Source organism: Carcharodon carcharias, chromosome 10 (genome assembly GCF_017639515.1).
Source record: "Carcharodon carcharias isolate sCarCar2 chromosome 10, sCarCar2.pri, whole genome shotgun sequence".
NCBI classification, from domain to species: Eukaryota; Metazoa; Chordata; class Chondrichthyes; order Lamniformes; family Lamnidae; genus Carcharodon; species Carcharodon carcharias.
This window is the reverse complement of record NC_054476.1, coordinates 161,229,694-161,248,829: the sequence shown is the minus strand read 5'-3', so window position 1 is coordinate 161,248,829 and position 19,136 is coordinate 161,229,694. Positions and strand designations below refer to the sequence as shown.

Genomic DNA, 19,136 nt, shown 5'->3' with positions numbered 1-19,136 from the left:
GTACAGCATTAAATACATGGTATAAAGACTTGTGTAAAGGTGTAGAATAAGGTCTGGCGCATAAAGGGTCAATGCCAGAATGAGTATAGTACTCCCCAGACAGTGATGTAAGAAAACACATGACCCACATCTAGGGTTCAGTGGTGATGTTGGACAGAGCCATGTGCAGATCTAAGCATGGAGACGGTTCCTAGCTTGTATCCGTTACTGTATACTTGTAAGTAGTTACAGTAGTTAGTAAAGACTTACAGTTAACCTGCTAAAGACTATGAAGACTTCATCAAACCTACCAAGACATAACCAATACCCCAGATGTGCCATTCCATTGTGGCACACTAGTAATGATTGTCTCTCTCCACTGACCCTGAGACAATAGTTCCACATGGTCATTGCCAGGCAGGTTTTCCGGGGCCTGCAGTAGTTGTTGGGGACTTCTTGATGGGCATATCCAATCAGGCTATGCTAGCTGTTGATTGCCCCAGGATATCCTGATTTTATACTTTACCTCCCTGCAGTTGGAAGGAAGAAGCATCGAGCATTTTGATAGTTAGGCTTTAACACATACTCATTGTGCCATTAGCTTTCTTTGGCTAGTAGAGCCTGCACCAGAATTATACCTGTTCAAATAAGGGCTGGCTAGCTGTCTCCAGATATGACGGAGCAGGTTATAGAGGCCGGGCATGAAATATCTTCTTGTAGCTTGACCTACCTGGCATCCCACCCTTAATTAAGGTTCTCCTCTTCCAAACGGGCATTCCCTTTGAATAACCCTTTAGTGCCAGTAGTGGTGTTGGGGAAGGAACTTTATAAATTACAGGAACAAATTGAAGGACAACTAAGAAATGGTTGAAACTTTCCTACCTCTACACTGCTGCATTCTTTCCATGTCCTCCAGCACACTTAGTGTTGCCGGCATCCAATATCACCCATTTCAGATGGATGTCATTAAAGCTTGGCACCTGCATGTATTAACGTGCTTGCTTGTTGGAGGTGGGTACTCAGGGTGCTGCTGGACCCAATTACTGGAATATACACACAAGACACAAGAATACGGCCCACTTTCCAACCCTACCTGTTTGCAAATCAGGAAAACTCCTTTCATCTTTAGGAAAATTGTGGAAATTTGGAACTGTCACGGGGTTCAGGTAATTGCTATAAATCACTTGGAAGTTCAGCATTGCCGTCTCTGCCTTCAGCTGAACCTTTGACTTCAACCCAGTCCTTGTTACCGCTCCTAGTTAATTTATTCTTTCATAGGATGGTGCGTCGTTGGCAAGGCCAGCATTTGTTGCCCATCTCTAATTGCCGTTGAACTGAGTGGCTTGCTAGGCCGTTCAGAGTCAGTCGTGTTACTGTGGGGTCTGGATTCACGTGTAACCAGACCAGGTAAGGATGGCCGATTTCCTTCCCTAAAGGGCACTAGCAAACCAGATGGGTTTTTGTGACAACCAATGATGGTGTTAGTAATGGTGATCATGAAGCTAACAGATTTTTATTAATTTAATTCAAATTTAGGCTGCTGCTGCGGTGCAATTTGAACCCATATCCTCAGAACCTGGGCCTCTGGATTACTAGCCCAGTGACATTACCACAACACTATCATCTCGCCTATCACTCCCTGTGTAAAGTTTGTGACAGAACCCATTTTGTTTTGCAGTTTCTTTGCTTGTCTAACAGAAGCTGATTTGTGACTTTTTTTTTATCTTTAGGTTTTTCAAATTACACGAGCGGAAGTGCGAACCTATTACAATGACAGTACCTCGGAAGGTCAGTGCAGTGAAAAAGCCCGTTATGCAAGCAATCAAAAGGGACATGGAGAGAAATGCAGAAGTTGCATCCATAGAACTGCAGAAAAATCAAGGCACAGAAAGAGGCCATTCAGCCCATCGTGTCTGTGTTGGCTGAAAAAGGAACTAGCCACCCGTTCTAGTCCAGCCTGCCAGCTCCCAAACTGTAGCCTTACAGATTACAGCACTTCAGGTGTAGATCCAGGTGCCTTTTAAATGAGTTCAGAGTTTCTGCCTCAACCCATATGGCCTCATTCGATGATTCATTTAGTATGTCACCCTCCTCGCAGCTGTAATTAATTCTTTAACCAATAATGCTACACCCTCACTTTTTTTTAGCCCCTTCTCTATCCTGTCTGAACACCTTGTATTCAAGGATGTTGAGCTGCCAATTTTGCCCAGTTATAGCAATGCTATCATGCTGCCACGTGTCTATCTATGCCCTCAGCTCATTGGCTTTGTTTGCTATACTCCGTGCATTTAAATATGTACCTTTTAATGCTGCCAAATCCCTGCGTTGTACACTCTTTAACTTTTGCTTCTTCTGTTTTGCAGAGTCATTCGCTAATTTTCTGTCACCCACTCCGTGCTCTGAATTTGTCCAATAATCTGCTATCCGGTTCCTATCCCCCTGCCAATCTAGTTTAAACCCTCCCCAACAACACTAGAAAATCTCCCTGCAAGAATATTTGTCCTGGTCTTATTCAGGTGTAGACCGTCCGGCTTGTACAGATTCCACCTTCCCCAGAACTGGTCCCAATGTCCCAGAAATCTTAAACCCTCCCTCTTGCACCATCTCTCCAGTCACACATTCATCTGGTCTATTCTCCTATTTCCAAACTCACTAGCACGTGGTCTTGAGAGTAATCTGGAGATGACCACCTTTGAGGTCGTGCTCATTGATCTCTTTCCTAACTCTCTAAGCTCAGCCTGCAGGACCTCATCCCTTTTTCTACCTATATCATTGGTACCAATGTGGACCACAACCTCTGGCTGTGCACCCTCACCCTCCAGAATGCTCTGTAACCGTTTCGTTATATCCATGACCCTGGCACCAGGGAGGCAACATACCACCCTGGAATCATGTCTGCAACAACAGAAGTGCCTGTCAGTTTCTCAAACTAACGAATCCCCTACCACTGCTCTTTGCCTCTTCTTCCTCCCCTCCTGTACAGCTGAGCCACTCGTGGTGCCACAAACTTGGCTCAGACTGCACTCCTCCTAGGAACCAACATTGTCCAGCATCCAAAACAGAAAATCAATTAGCGAGCTGGACCTCAGGGGACTCCTGTGCTACCTGCCTGGTTCTCTTGGTCACCCATTCCCTTTCTGCCTCCATGCTCCTAGCCTGCAGTGTGACCACCTCTCTGAATGTGCTATCCACATAGCTCTCAGCCTCGCAATGCACCACAGTGACTCTAGCTGCCGCTCAAGCTCTGAAGCCCGGAGCTCAAGTTTCTGCAGCTAGTGACCCTTACTGCACATGTGTTCATCTAGGTCACTGGTAGCGTCCACAACTTCCTACGTACTACAGAACACGCATTCCGCGCAACCGAGCTGCCCTGCCACATCTTAACTTTACTTCATTCACTTTAACTTTATTTCACTTTGGTTTACCTATATTAATCTTACTTGGCCTTAACTTCATAAAACTTACAACTATTGATAAATCTTACGAGCAAACCTTACAATAAACTTTAATAAATCTTACAATAAACCTTACTTAAAGCATCAACAATTATCATCCAAAGGTTAGTCAGTGTTTGGAAACTAAACCCAGATTTGGCTCAGTGGGTGATTTGATAGCCGGAATAATATTTTGACAATTGAAAAGTTGCTGAATGATTCCAGTGGATGATATCTTGCCTGCATGTGAGTTCTTTTAATGATTGAAGTAACAGCGCTTGGAAATGCACATTAGATCAATCAGCTTCTGCCAGAATAAAAATAGATCAAGGTTTGAGCTTAGAGCCCTTCATTACACTTGGCATCCTGAGTCTGGGAAAATCATATCTGACAAAAACAGAGAGTAGAAGGCAGAACAGCCAGTCCCTGGCAGTGCTGATTTTTGACATTTATTCTTACCCATATTTAACCACGTGTTAACTTCTGGGTGCAAAGAATAAATTGAAGCCAACACATTCCTTTTAAGTTAAAAGGTCTGTTCACCTTTGAAGTACTAAAAAGAGCTTGCTGTGATTTTTAAATGGTTTTGTTCAGCATCTCTCTCATCTTTGGTTGCAAAGATTAAATGCTGATCCCTGTGCTGTGCTGTTTGTGCCGTTTACTAAAGCAGAACTCTGCAGTATTTCCATAGCAGCGCATCTCAAGACAGTGCACGATCTAAAAGGCATGGGAACTTTTTGTTAAAAGCTCTAAGGTTCAGAGCAGAAATTTAAAGAGCTCCAGTGTAGTATTATGAAATTGTGCTCCTTGTGTGGAAGCATACGAACGTACAAACACATCTGAATTAGGAGGAGGAGTAGGCCACTCAGCCCCTCGAGCCTGCTCCGCCATTCAGTAAGATAACGACTGATCTGCTGACCACGGCTGGCTTGTGCGGCCCGAGCGCAACCAATGAATTTGGGCACATGTGGCATGCCACTATCCATCCGTTAATCTTAATGCACATGAAATTGAGGGAGGGGCAGGCCATGCTTCTTGATATGTGCTTCCAATGTGAGAGGCTGTACTTAGGGAGTGTGGTCTCCTATAATTCCCCTTGTGGTCTTTGAGCAAGAAATTTATTTGCTTCCATGTGTGCATCGGGTATCCTGTGATCCATTGTACAGACAAGATGGGCCAAATGACCTCCTCCTAAAGGCCTTAAAATTTCAATGTTTCTATGTGTGGAAAGGACTTTTGTACATCTAGACCATCAAGAGGCAAAAGTACTTGAGAATGGCTATCAAAATTAATCTGAGGAATGTAAAAAGGCAGGAAAGGGTAGGAGTATTATTTATTTAAAAAAAAAACTCAACATTTTAAAGTCCTTTGTAATTGATCATTCAGGACAGATGTACAATGCTGGGACTGAACTACACCTTCTAAACTTGATTCTTTCTTAAAATGAAGGCCACTAAAACAATTGGTTCATATCCCTGACACCAAGTAACTGGTCACACTGGCCAAAGGTTTCAATACTGTGGAATTGAATAAGGAGCATTTTATGACTTGAATATAAATCTCTCGTGGTCACTACAACTGAAAATATATCTTCTTTCTCCTGTGCATTTTGTAGTCAGATCTTTTCCAAGACGACTTATACCCAGACACACAAGGCCCTGAAGCAGCATTAGACCCTGAGGAGTGGATGTCAGGGAAGAACGCTGATCCCATCCTCATCTCATTGAAAGACGGCTACATTCCGCCTAAAAACAGGGAACTTAAATTTGCCAAGAAGAACATTCTGGACAACAAGCCACCTCTTGGACCTCGACGAAGTTACTCCACTTGCGAATCAAATTTTTCTGTACGTGTGCTTAAAGCATCATTGCCTTTCCAACCTTTCTAGTATAAGGTCTGTCTATCCCCCTGCTTCCCACCCCATCCACCACACACACACACACACACACACACTGCTGCTATTGAAGTTGTGTGTTAAAGCCGATATTCCAGTCTATGAAATATCATAGGCCTGTAATCCATTTCAAACGGATACAAATAGTGTCAACTGTCTTAGCCTAAGCCTGTTAGCCAAGGTGACTGCATTCACTTTGCAAAGAAGCAGAAGTAGATGCCTTTGAGCTTGTACCCCAAGGGAGAGGAAGAGGTGCCTAGTTTCTTGTCAGAATCACTGTTGGTGGGCCTTGGTGAGAACATCAGAGTCACAACCCTCCCGGTGAACAGGAACGCAGAGAGCAAAAATTGAGCAGGCGGGCACTCAGTCAGCTTATTAAATAAGAAGCCGAAAGCTGCAAGTTTGGAGGTGGAAGCTGAAATGCAGCAAGTGAATTTTTTGCAGTTAGAGGAGTTGTGTAGAAAGCAAGATCAGGTAAAAAAAATAACAATGGCACATCCTCCAACTGGAATAAGACACCTGGTTTATTATTTTTCCTATTCTTCAAAAAGCAAAACGAAATTGAGTAACACAAGCAGAGTTAGCTTTGATTCTGCATTCTGTAAAATAAAATTTAAATTCCAGACTGGTGTTGCCTCATTGTGTTTTGGTCCATCTTTAGACAGTTTGGAGAAGTACACATGTAGACATGAAAGTCACAATATCCAGTTCAGGTCACAACTGAATTCTATTATTATACCCCTGGGTTACACTGTCATATAATTAGATATTGTACAGGCCAGGAATTCTCCTGGATGCAAGATGGGAATCGCTAACACTGATGTGTCTGAGAATATCTAAGACAAACTAGCTCACAAACAAAATCCACATCCACGACTTGTAGAATGAATGTGGTGTTGCCGGTTGTACATTAGATAAGATTCAGATGGTCTAACACCAGCTGTAAGGTCTGAAAGGACTTCCGAGGGTACTTTAGATTGCTGGAAAGGTGTAGAAAGAGTAATTACGTAGAAAGAGTAATTCTGACATTAGGTTTGATAATTCAGATAATTTAATTCAACCTGAAAGAAGACACTGACCCTAAATCAAATTAACTCACTATCGTGGTCTACCAATGCTCTGATATCTAATGTTGTGATAAACTTGGAATGCAGGGCTGATTTCTTGTAAGAAACAGTAAACTTTATTTACCGACTCCAGTTTATGTTACATGCTTGTTCCAAGGCCAAGGCTAAAAGCTCCACCCCTAAGATTCCCCATGCTTAGGGCTGATTCGTCTGTACAGTCACGTGATTCCCATAACAGTAAGAAAAGGTTTAACTTAGAAGTACTACATTCCCTCCCCCTTTAATTTTGTTTTACCCTCTTATTTACAAAACGTCTTAACCCATATCTTATACAATTATAAACAGTTCACACAATTATAAATTTAGTCTTTGAGGAGGTTTTTGGATTCAGGTAGAGCGGCGCAACTGTACAACTGGAGGATCTCCCATTGGATCAACTTGAATAGGAACTGCAGCTTCGGGGACATCCCTAGACAATGGCAGTTCAGAATTATTTACTTCGATAGGGACATCAGGTATGTTTATTCTTTGTCCATCTGGCACTTCAGGTGTCGAAGTTTTGACTTTGATTTCAGGTGGATTAACTGGATGTTGGAGGGTTTCTCGACTTCTGAGATGATCCATGTGTTTCCTAACAACCTGTTTTCCAATTCTACTTGATAAAATAAAAGTCCTGTTTCAGAGACGATTGTACCAGGGACCCACCTCGGTCCACTTGCAAAATTTCATACAAAAAACTATCTCTCACACAGTAAACTCTCAACCTTTACTGTGAACATCATGATTCACTTTCTGACTCCCCTGGTTTCTCTCCACCTTCCCCTCTAAATTAGGGAACACTAGACTCAATCCTGTATGAAGTCAGCGCTTCATTAACAATTCTGAAGGTGTTAAACCAGTGGTCACATGAGGAGTTGTGCGATAGCTGAACAGGAATCTTGAAATTCGTGTTTCTCATGTTCCCGTTTGTACTGCTCTTTCTGCTAACCCGTTGGATGAGGGATGGTACGGTGCTGTTCTGACATGTTTAATCCCATTTACGTTCACAAATCTTTGGAATTCAACACTAGTGAAAGCAGTACCATTGTCTGACACAGCAACTTCAGGTAAACCATGAACAATGAAACTCTGGAGCATTTTTTCAACGGTTGCAGATGAAGTGGGTGATCTCACTTCAAACACATCCATCCATTTGGAACGTACGTCGATAATCACAAGAAACATGGTACCAAGAGATAGACCTACATAAACTATATGTAGTCTAACCCAGAGATGACCAGGCCACCCCCAGGGAGGCTGTGGAGCTGAAATGGGCAACTTCTGCTGTTGCTGGCACTGCAGATGGTGTTTAACCATTTTTTCTATATCACTGTCTATACCTGGCCATCAGATATAACTTCGTGTGAGTATCTTCATTTTCTAAATACCAGGATGCGCACTATGAAGTTCTTCCAATAATGGTTCTCTTCCTTGCACAGGGATGATGACTCTTGATCCCCATAATAAGATACCATTTTTAACAACTCAACTCAGATCTACAGGCAAAGAACAGTTTTAATTCTTCAGAGACTTGTGTATTTGACCATCCTTGTAACAGTTGTTTGCGGACTCTTGCTAAAATTGGATCCTGATTTGTCCAATTCTTTATTTGTCTCACAGACTGGTGAGGAGTCCAAGAAATTCAAAACAAGTACTACCTCTTGAGGTACTGGTACTTGTGTAATACTATCAGACAAAGGGAGACAGTTGAGGGCATTTGCGTTTGCCATGTGCACACCCGGAAGGTGCATAAAAATGTACATGAATGCCAACAAAATTAAAGCCCATCTTTGAACTCTAGCAGAAGCTATCGATGCGATTCTTATCTTCACTAAACAAACCTAACGGGTTTGTGATCTGACCCTATGGTGAAGTGTCGACCATGCAAATATTGATGGAACTTCTTCACTCCAAATACGATAGATAAGCCCTCTTTTTGAATTTAAGAGCAACCTTCCTGGGCTGCAGACAGGGTTCTGGATATATATCCTATCGGCCTTTCAGATCCATCTTCCATCTTGTGTGATTATACTGCTCCCACTCCATAGGGAGATGCATCGCAAGTGAGTATGAATTCCTTAGACGGATCATAGAGCACTAGCAGACACGATGAATGTAAAAGCATCTTGACTCTTGTGAAAGCTTATTCTTGCTGTGCCTTCTAGGACCATCTATGGTTCTCTTAAATAATAAGTGTAAAGGCGCTAACACTGCAGATAGATTAGGCAAGAATTGACTGTAATAGTTTACCATGCCCAAAAAAAAACTTGAGCTCCATGACGTTAGTAGGAGAGGGCACTTCCTTGATTGCCCTGACCTTCTCCTTTAATGGATACAACACTTGGGCATCCACTCGATGACCCCGATATGCAAATTCCTTTGCTTGGAAAGGTGCACTTTTTTTTTAAAACAAACCCCAGCCTCTAAAAATCTCTTCAGAGCCTCTTCCAGGTTTGCCACCTGCTCTGAATGGGGGTCCTGTGATTAGAGGTCATCCAGGAGACTATAGCTCGGGGAAATCCTTGTAATAAGCTTTCCATGGTTCTTTGGAAAATCGCACAGACGAGGACTCACCAAAGGGTAGGTGTGTACATTGGTACAGGCCCTTGTGCTTGTTTATGCTGACTAACTTCTTCATGTGTTGTTCAGCTCGAGTTGCTGATACACATGACTATGCCCAATTTAGTACAGGGCCTCCCTCCAGCCAGTTTAACATAACAGACCTTCAATCTTTGGGATTAGGTATTTGTCTAATTTCGCAGCCTGTTCACCATTAATTTATAATCGCCGCAGATTGAATGGTTTGGTCTGGTTTTAGCACAGGGACAATGGGTGCTGCCCATTCTGAAAATTGGACTGACTATTATTCCTAATTTTTCCAAATGGCATAATTCCGCATCTACCTTTTCTCTCAGAGCGTAAGGCACAGACCTTAAAAAACCAGGCTGTTGCATCAGGTCCATGTATACTTTAGCTTGCAGATTTTCCCTAACTCATCTTGGAATACCCTGTCATACTATTTCAGCAGCTCTGGAATTCCTCCTGTCCTGACCTGAAAAAATTCTGACCAATGTGGTTTGATTTACTTCAGCCAATCACAGCCCCAAAAGGCTAGGTCCTTGTCCAGTTATAACAATTATTGGCAGCTGAGCTGCCTGTTGTCTGTATGATACAGGTACAGAGGTGATGCCTTTCAACTGTATTGCATTTCCTGTATATGCTTTTAAAAAGCAGCTGTTTTCTCCAAACTTAATGGCTGGGTGCCTTCTCTGAGGTATTTAAACATGTGTTCTCCCACCACTATGGCTGATGCTCTTGTGCCAACTTCCATGAGTAGAGGTTTTCCATTTACTTGAAGTGTAACAGTGATTGGTTCAAATTTTCTGGCCTTCAGATTGTGTAGGGAATAAACATCAGTCTCAGTAACTCCTGGCTCTTCGATTTTGTGTGCTTCATTTAACTTCATTTAACTTGACCTGATGTCTGAATGGCTGCCTTGATCTAGCCCTGCACTGTTTAACAACATGCCCCTTTTTGTGGCAGTAGTGGCGTCCTGCCTCTTTAAATCTACAGACTGCGAGTGCATGATTTCCTCCACAACGGTAACACTTTAACTTCTGGGTTACTGGTGAGCTGCTTCCGGTATTTCTTTTTATTTTTCTAGTGGTAGGGACCCTGACCTGCTTTGCGTTAGCCTCCCTGGTCTTTGTGCCAAGCCCGGTGGTAGGTTCCCTCCTTAACTGCAGAACGGCGCCATGTTGCACACTCTGCAGAGCCTGTGAGTCCCTCTCAGCGCTCTCCATTGCTAGCGCAGTCTCCATGGCGCGCTCCAGGTCTACCTCAACTTCTGCAAGCTAACGGCGCTTAATAGTGTCGTCGTTTATGCTATAAACCAAATGACCTCGCAACATCTCGTTTAAAGTATCACCGAAGTCACAGTGCCCTGTTAACTGTTTCAACTTCATGATGTACATTGCGATCGATTCACCTGGGGCCCTTACTCGAGAGTTAAGTTTGAATCTCTGCATAATCTCTGAGGGTTTAAGCTGAAAATGGCCTTCCTGAGGTTGACTAGCTCGGTGAAGGATCTGGAAATCTGGCGTGTTCAGAGTCATCAAGCTACAGATCAGGTTATAAGTTTTACTCCTGCAGACGTTTAGGAGAATTGCCTTCTGTTTCTTCTCCGTTGTTATTTCGTTAACCACAAAGTAGAAACCTAATTGCTCATTGTACTGACTCCAGTTCTCAACGGATGAGTCGTACGGGTCAGTTCTGCCAAAGAGAGGCATTGCTGGTAAATGTACTTCTTTTCTTCCCTTAAAATATCAAAATACTCACAATCATGAGGCGAGGTGGCATTATTTATCCTCATCGCCAATTGGAATGCAGGGCTGGTTTCTTGTAAGAAGCAGCAAACTTTATTTACAGACTCCTGGTGAGGCTACAAGCTTGTTCTAAGGCCAAGGCTAAAACACTCTGCCCCTAAGATTCCCCACGCTTAGGGCTGATTCATCTGCACAGTCACATAATCCCCATAACTGTAAGAAAAGGGTTAGCTTACAATTACCACAGTTGACTACACAACAGGGTTGACATTCGATTTGGGCGTTCATTGTTCTTTACGGGAGACTGATCTTCTGTAAGCAGGCTTCTCTTTAACTTATATAAGCTTGTTATTGATTTTCTTTTCTTTTCTTTCAGCGTGTAACCATGGAAGAACTAATGGATGAAATTAAATCACTGAAGGTGGTTGTCCAGTCCCAGGAGAGACGCATTACTGAGTTAGAGAACAAGCTCTCAAAGTTCACCAATGGCACTGCTTAATTCGATCTTCTGCTCTAGCATGCACTCCAAGGTATCCTGCCAAGCCAATTCAACTCATCATTGCCCACCCTGAGAACTCTGGTGGCAAATGATAGTAGCTTTTATAACAATCTACATAAAAGTATGCGCATTCTCAACTCCAGTGAGACAAGATCATGTGGAAGTATTTAATGTTTTGTTCTGGAGTTTAATTGAAGAATTCACAGGAAATATTAAACGATGTTTGGGAACTACAGCGAACTAAAGTCGAGCCACACCTGATCAGTGTTCCTACACATGGTCGTGGACTACTATTGTTAGTGAGCATTAAGGTCTCCATGAGCAGATATCCTCAACGTAAATGCCAGGACTTCTCTTTGGACTGAGGGAGGGGGAGGGGAAAGGAATGACCTCAACATGACCTCTGGTAGACCAGTAGGTCATGTCAAGGGCATCGGCTGGATTGTGGGATAGTCTGAACTGCAATTTTTTCAAGTATATGATTCGTAAAACAAAGTAACTTTTAAACAATCTCCAGGCTAATATTCTTACAAAGCTCTTCAGCTTGTGGCTGCATTGTTTTTTGGCAAATGAGTTCCGCTGAGGTGTAATAAAACACTATTTAATACATCTAATTTTAAGCTAATGATTTGCACTGTATAAAGTTGTGGCAGTATTTGGCACTTGGCAAAATTGATATTTTATAGCATCCGAAGATAGACACAGGTTAAAACGAGTGGATGATGTGGCTTCTATGGTCCATTGTAAGGCCAGTGTACTCATTCTGAGTCAGTTCTGAAACAGTGACATACAATGCTAGCAAACTCCTAGGGTGTTCTCTGCTATTTTCTTTACTTTTATAAATAAAATGGTTTGTTTCAAGAACTTTTCACCTATCAGAAATGGAAACCTTTAAACATGATGACTTATAAGTGTGAAATTTGGCGTATGCGCTGTGTATTCTGGTAAAATAAGTGCTATTTTAGTTTTGTTGTGAGTTTATGTCAATTTTTTTCTATATCCCAGCTCTAAATTACAATTGTTGCCCAGTGCTAGGATTCCTTTAAATGAGTTTCTTTTTTGATCAGTGATGAGCACCATGTGTATAATACTGAGTCTTGTACCAAGAGTAGTGACTTCATAGTGTCTTTAGGCATTTTTGCTGTATGAAAATGCAGATGATGCAAACGTGCACTTCTCCCATCATTGGCCGCACTAGGAAATATAACATGGGTGCTTAATCATGTTTCAATATCAGAAGAGATTTATTTTCCCATGGGACTTATTGAATATGGTTGCTGTCACAGTCCCTGCTTCTATCTGGCCTATAGCATTGGTGAAAAAAATAAATTGAGTTGGGAAGGAGACAAAGCGCAAGGGTAACAGGGTGACCCAGCAGCACTCTTCCCCAGTGTCTGTGCCGTGCCTAATGTTCATTGTAATTCTCCACATATAGAGAGAAAGAGAGTGAGGACTGATGGATCTCATGGCTGTTGAGACCTCAGCCACTGAGCCAACTAACAGACTGCTATAGTATCTCTGTGTTTTCCTCTGCTAAGAATGAGATTCAAGTCAAAGCTGCAAGTGTACACAACACACAAGTAAGAGGGAAACTACACACAGTACACAGTGAACAACACAATCCTGTTTACAATGATAGTCAAACCTCCTCTAAGGAGATTCTGTGTAGAGCTCAATGGTTGACTAACAGTAGTAGTCTACCACCTTAAGACGTTTCCAACTCTTGTGCCCTTTCCACATTAAGCAGAGTTCACTGTAAGAATTCATGAGCGTGTATGCCAAATTAACTGTTCTGTCAATCTGTTTGTGCCATGTTCTGTGCTCATTCGTGCTGTTTTAAATTTTTTCTGTGCACCGTAACACCAATCGTAAATATATTAGTGTATCGTAGTCCAAAGGTAAACCTGTTTTCTTTTTAATGCAGTGTTGGTGTGCTAAAGAAAAGTAACCATCTGGGAGCTGAATTTTTTTTTAAAAGTTCTAAATGCAGTATGTTCAAAGACTTGATGTTAATAACCTGCTTCTTGTTGTTTGTTTTATTGGAGCCATGTTAAGTAAAAGTCAAAAAGTTACACAGCAGCCTTTTGAAGAACAGCAGTGCATATTATTTAAGAACCTGAATCATTGCTTTGCCTTATATCATATCAAACTACCAGACTCCTCACAGAGTTGAAGATAAGAGAAACATAGAAACTAACTGAAGCAAAATACAACTTTATTCAGTTTCTGGACATGTTGGTTCACAGGTAGTTATTAGCAACTTTTGATCATCTGCTCAAAGATTTTTAATACCGCCAATCCAAATCTCTTCAAATCTCTCAAAACATTGTGGCCTTGTTTAAATAGTAACAGATCTCTGTAACAGAGGCAATGCCGACATATGTTTAAAGAACAGGAGGCTCACTAGAAATATAAATAATGTTGTGATGCAGGGGGGCATTTATCTTATGGACTAATTGGCTGTGCCTTTTAGAGTCTTAATGACAGATGAAAATTAGTATTGAAAGGACATTAACTTCACAAAACTATGTGGTCTGAAGAGGCTAATGGAGCTGTCCAGGAATATGAGACTATTTTGTCCTTGGGCATAATATATGAAAATGTCTGGAGATGTCATTGTGCCTTGTGTGTAACAGGCAGTTGAAGGTTAGATGTGTATTTTAATTTTTGTTTTCACCTTAATAGAATCAGAGGAAGCTATATTCAGCTGATTTTCTGACATCCCTCATCTATTATCTAACATCTGTGTTTGGTTGCAGAGTCAGGCTTGGTTTTAGTCTCACACTTGGGGCCACTGAAATGGAACAGTTAATAGAAAAGTAAGGCACTAGGGAAGCAGAATGAAATGTCTGCCAAACGTGAATTTTTCGACAAAGGTCTTTGTCTACAACCATGGCATGTTCAGTAGCTTTTACTACAGAACATTTTGTGCTTTCCTCTGCTCTCGCCACCTCCACCCCCCACCCTGCTCTACCGCTGTGGACCTGATGCTCTCAATTGAAGTCAAGCTTGATGACTCTTCAGTGTTTATAGCAGCAGTAATAGAATCCATCGTCATAGGAAGAAACATTGTCTAAACCTTTCTTTTGAGAGAATCTTAGGCCTCCAATCCCCATGCTACTTTTAGTTTTCATTTGAGAGCTAGTTTAGCTCACTTTCCTAATAGGGGTAGCTATAAAGACTTTTGGCTGATAAGTAATACTTTCTTGGCCATGGGAAAGACCTAAGACAATCTGGCTGACTTTTCTTCTGCAGCCAATGTGATATAAGTGAAGACATTTTCTTCAGCTGCTATTTATTTGATTGCATGACTTAGTGAAATGGTTTCCATCATACTTGAAGCTTTTGTTCAGGTAATTGGTTCCCTTCCTTGAAGAGATTCACTTTTTTTACCCAAGTGCAGCTTTGACTTCCTTTAAATGTTGCTTATTGCACCATTTGACCACTTAGTGTTACACAATATTCAAACATATTTTGAATGGTTTCTTTGAATATAATGTCACATATCTGAGGAATGTATCTGGTTTAGAAATAGGATAAGGAAGTTTAAAGATAAAAAGGAAAAAATTGGAAATCTGAAGTAAAACCGCAAAATGCTAGAGATGCATAGTTGGTGAGTCAGTATCTGAAAAGACAGTTTAATATTTCAAGTGGATACTGCAGAAAACAGAAGATGGTAGCAGGTGATCATTCTTCATTCTGGTGATCAAAGCACAGAGGGGAAATGGAAGAACTGTATATGAATCAAATCATTCTGGTAGTTCTGCAAAGAATGGTTTAAAAATTGTGAACACATTATTGTTGTTTGAAATGTCAGAGTGCTGGATGATACACAGATGGCATTTCAATCAGATCGTGCAAAAGAATTAGACAAAAAGGGAGAAAATTGGCAAGGGAACAAAGTGGAATGTGGATGAAAGACCCTGATAGAAAAATCAAGAAGAGATGAGTGTCCAAATAATCAAATATGACAGTTTGTTAGATTAAAAGTTATTTCTGTTTAAATGAGCCAAATAAGCAAAAGGAGATTGCTAGTTATATTTTAAATTGATGGGATTAATGGGAGGGGTGTGCTGGTAGATGAGATCAAGTTGGCTGAATGATTTTTTTTTTGGCTTTAGTTACCTACTAAAGTAACAGAACCAAATTGTAATTCTTTTCTGATCCACTTAAAAACTGAAAAGTAATGGAAAATGATTGCAGCTTGAAATATTCCAACTTGCAAAAGAATTTTCAATTTCTTAACACAACCTGGGTTGTAACATAATGTTGGCATCTCAAAACAGACAAGAACTGAAGTGCTAATACAGAATTATTAATTAATTTATAGATATGAATATTGTGCATCCTGATTATTTTTAAACATTGGTTTTATGTCTTACTATCAATTCATTTAAGCTTTTAAATATGTTATACATTATCAGCATCACAGATTTTTTAGCTCAAATTTGCTATTGTTTTCTTGCCACGGTAGGTTTGTTGTTTGAAGCTCATTATATCCAGGGTTAAAAAGAGGCTTTTGACCTCACCTATAGTTTAAACCAATCTGTCCTATTTATATATCTACTGACGGATCAACTAACGGTGAGTTTGAAATAAGAGTCTGGAATTTCTTCTATTCGTGTAATGATGTTTCAGCAATTTGTCATCGATTGTAACTAAAACAAAAAATAGTTGCTGTCAAAAGATATTTAAGATATCCTTTGCACAGGCCCCTCATGTCCCTTCCTCAGATATGAAACACATCTGCCAAGCTTCGAATTTTTGGATTCCACTTCATGATGGCTATTATTGATGGTGGTTTTCACAGTGACCCTTCTAGCGGATGAAAACTGATGAAGAAATCTAACGTATTTAGTTAGATTTACGGGATGCTTAATAGCTGCGAGTGTAGCACTAATGTAAAAGCTCAAATTCCTCTTGTTTTGCAGCAGCCAGTGGACAAATTTATCTTTATTGAACTCAGTGACCTACTTTAAGAGGCATCCCAAGTAGACATATATGGCATGATTGGGAGCTGCTTACCAGCAAGAATACAATTTTACAAGACACAAGCGCTGTCTTAGGTCATGATCTCGACAAAGACCATTTTTAAATATCACAGGCTGGTTATCATGTCACTTGTATAATATGCACAGTGTGTTCCAAAATGTCCGAAAACGAAATGCCTATATGTCTACAATTAGTGTAGGTGATCTGAAATTACTTGGCGCATTGTAAAGACTTCACTGGCATTTTACATTTATCGCTATCTATATAGTTATTCCTGTAACCGTATAAGCTGACTTGGTTGGGGGTGTGGCCTGTGAGAAATACTTCCCACCTCCCAAAAAAATAAATGACCAGAAAGTGTGGCCTCTTTACCAGTTAATACATTAACCCTTCGATGACCGAAGGACTTTAAACCAACATCTTTCATCATATTTTTCTAAAATGACAGAGCAAATTTTGGGTAACAGAATACAGTGAGATGGTATAGACACATTAATCTGGGCTCCCTCTATCCTGGATATAACCTTAAGTAAATGGACAGCTCTAACCAGCTGACTGGGGCAATGATAGCACAATCTTCAAAAGGTGCTGTGGTTTATTTTCAGAAATCGTGAAATCTTTAAAAATGAATGTGTATGTGTGTTTCTGTGCATTTTTAAAACTTATTCCACTGTAATTTAAAAGAATGACTTATCATATCCCTACTGGACAGTAAATACCTGCTCTTCAGTTACTACTCTTTAGCACTACAGTCCAGCCCAAAGTCCATGATACTAGTACTGTGTAAGAATTTGATGTAATACAGTTACCTTTTGCATGAGAAACATCACAAATGTAATCTGCCATCACTGTAAGCAATCTGTAACAATTGTGACATATAAAGGTTGCCAGGCCATGCATTGTATTGTATTATAAAAGTAATGTAAACGTTGCTCAGCTATTGAATGTCACCTCACTTGCCACATTAAAGGTGACATCTACGCATTTTGTTAGCCTAAATAAGGCGCATCAATATTCAAATCAGCAAGAGCGCAATATGTTTAATGTCTCTCTTCTCAATAGGCCTGTGGCCAGTGAGTTCAATCAGTGAAGATCAACTCAACAGATTTGTAAAATAAAAATTTATATTGGTTCTGACTTTTTGTTTAAAAAAACCCTTTATTGAAACCGAACAGTTTTTGCCGAGAGATTTGATATACAATATATTAGTTATGTATATGTAGTCTTTGATTTCGATTTATTAGAGGGCTAAATGCCTTGAGCAGGTTTTAAGAGATTTATCTGGATAAAAATTCATGCAATACTGATTTACGACCAGTAGGTATTGATAATGGCTTTATAACAGTAATAGTAGGCTGTGAAAGCATGCATGCTAGAGACACCTACTAGTATTAAATAGACTTTGCAAGGGAGCAGATACTGAAGACATCAGATGGATGTGTTGAGCAGCCTCTGCATGTTGGGAAGGACAGAAATTAACATTAAATGAGCATGGATGAAAAAAATTAAAATCCAAAATTTGACCACAAATATGATTTGATGATTGTGTTGTGGCAAAAGAATAGCTTTGGGCCTCACTAAACAGGGCTTGATTTTAACAGAGTGGATCTTAAGAGGATTCCAATGTATAGCCTGTGTGGGTTGACGAGCAAGATTACTTTTTCTTCCAATTAATTAAAAATGTAAGTGGAATCAATCATAATGTGATGCTTTGCAAGTCTTCTAATGATCTTTAAAGAATTTTCCATTTGAGTTTTTTTAGGCAGTATCACTTTCCAGCATCCTTTCCACCAAATCGATTGCCTCATAGCTACACATGTATGTCATACATGATGGACAATCCAATACTGAGGCCTGCATCTAATCATTGGCATTGACCTGTATTTTCAGAAGGCAATATAAAAACAAAAATTACATACGTGTGTGACTTGGTTTATTTTCCGTTCAGAGGTCTGGTTCTAAGCTAACCAGGGAGGACTGCAAACCAGGTTTACTAAGACAGTATAGTGCCACTGAATTTTAGTGCGCTTAGCACCAAAGTGGGAAAAGAATGCTGGATGTGAGTTATGAGGAGAAGCTTATGAAACTGAGGATGTAGCATATCCTAGCCAAAAAGAGGAAAAATTGGAGGCGAGAAGCATACATGGCTTTTCTATTATGGCTACTAGTGGTGAGCTAAGGACGCTGGTGGGGGGAATGGGGTGTGGACCTGTTCTCTAATTTACAGAAGTGTGATTCCAGGTTAATAAGAAAAGATCACAGAAAAAATGAAGCTTGTCGCTTCAAAATATGCTGTCTATATATCCCTATTACAGTTAACTGGACCCATAAAGTTCCAGTGTGAATTTTATAGCATGTGACAGATGCGTCGATCGCAATCAGCACAATGTGTTGGATGGTTTTTCAACTAAGCAATGGCTGAATAAGGCAGTGCTCAAAAGCACAGGTTTGTTCCAGTAACACACTCTGACATCAGAACATGAAAACTACGGTTTGAGAATAGGAATATCTGATGAGGTTTTTCAAAAACTTTTCTCCCCACCCTTGCCCTTTACTCCCCAAAGCTAATACCTTCCCCAGTCACACTGTTGGTCAGGAAAGTGCATTGCACATCTGTTCCTGCGCACACACACACATAGTGTTGTTCCTTGAGCCAACATGTCTTGAGATGCACTTAGATGATACGAGGAAGAAAGAACTTCTTGCCTCTCCCTCATTAAGATGAGGGGCCATGGCAGAGGTGGGGGGGGGGATGGATTGGTGGGGTGAGACTTGATGGAAATAGTAGGTGAGATTCAATCTCTAAAACAGGAGTCTCCAGAGCTGCTGTGCAAGTGCACTAAATGGTTGTCAAAAGAAACTCCTCTTCTGGCATGTCACTTTGTAATATTTAGGGACTCTATGTTA

The 19,136-nt window shown here is 40.7% G+C and overlaps 1 protein-coding gene across 1 annotated transcript in view; it reads left to right on the top strand.

The window, feature by feature from the left end:
- The window catches only part of LOC121283481 (coronin-6-like), a 304,125-nt gene extending 285,982 nt beyond the window's left edge, over positions 1 to 18,143 (top strand). The window contains exons 9-11 of the mRNA XM_041198102.1: positions 1,710 to 1,767; positions 5,029 to 5,259; positions 11,115 to 18,143. Of these exons, the coding sequence (XP_041054036.1) occupies positions 1,710 to 1,767; positions 5,029 to 5,259; positions 11,115 to 11,237 (412 nt within the window). The 3' untranslated portion in view covers positions 11,238 to 18,143. The remainder of the gene's footprint in view (positions 1 to 1,709; positions 1,768 to 5,028; positions 5,260 to 11,114) is intronic.
- Positions 18,144 to 19,136: the final 993 nt, after the last annotated feature.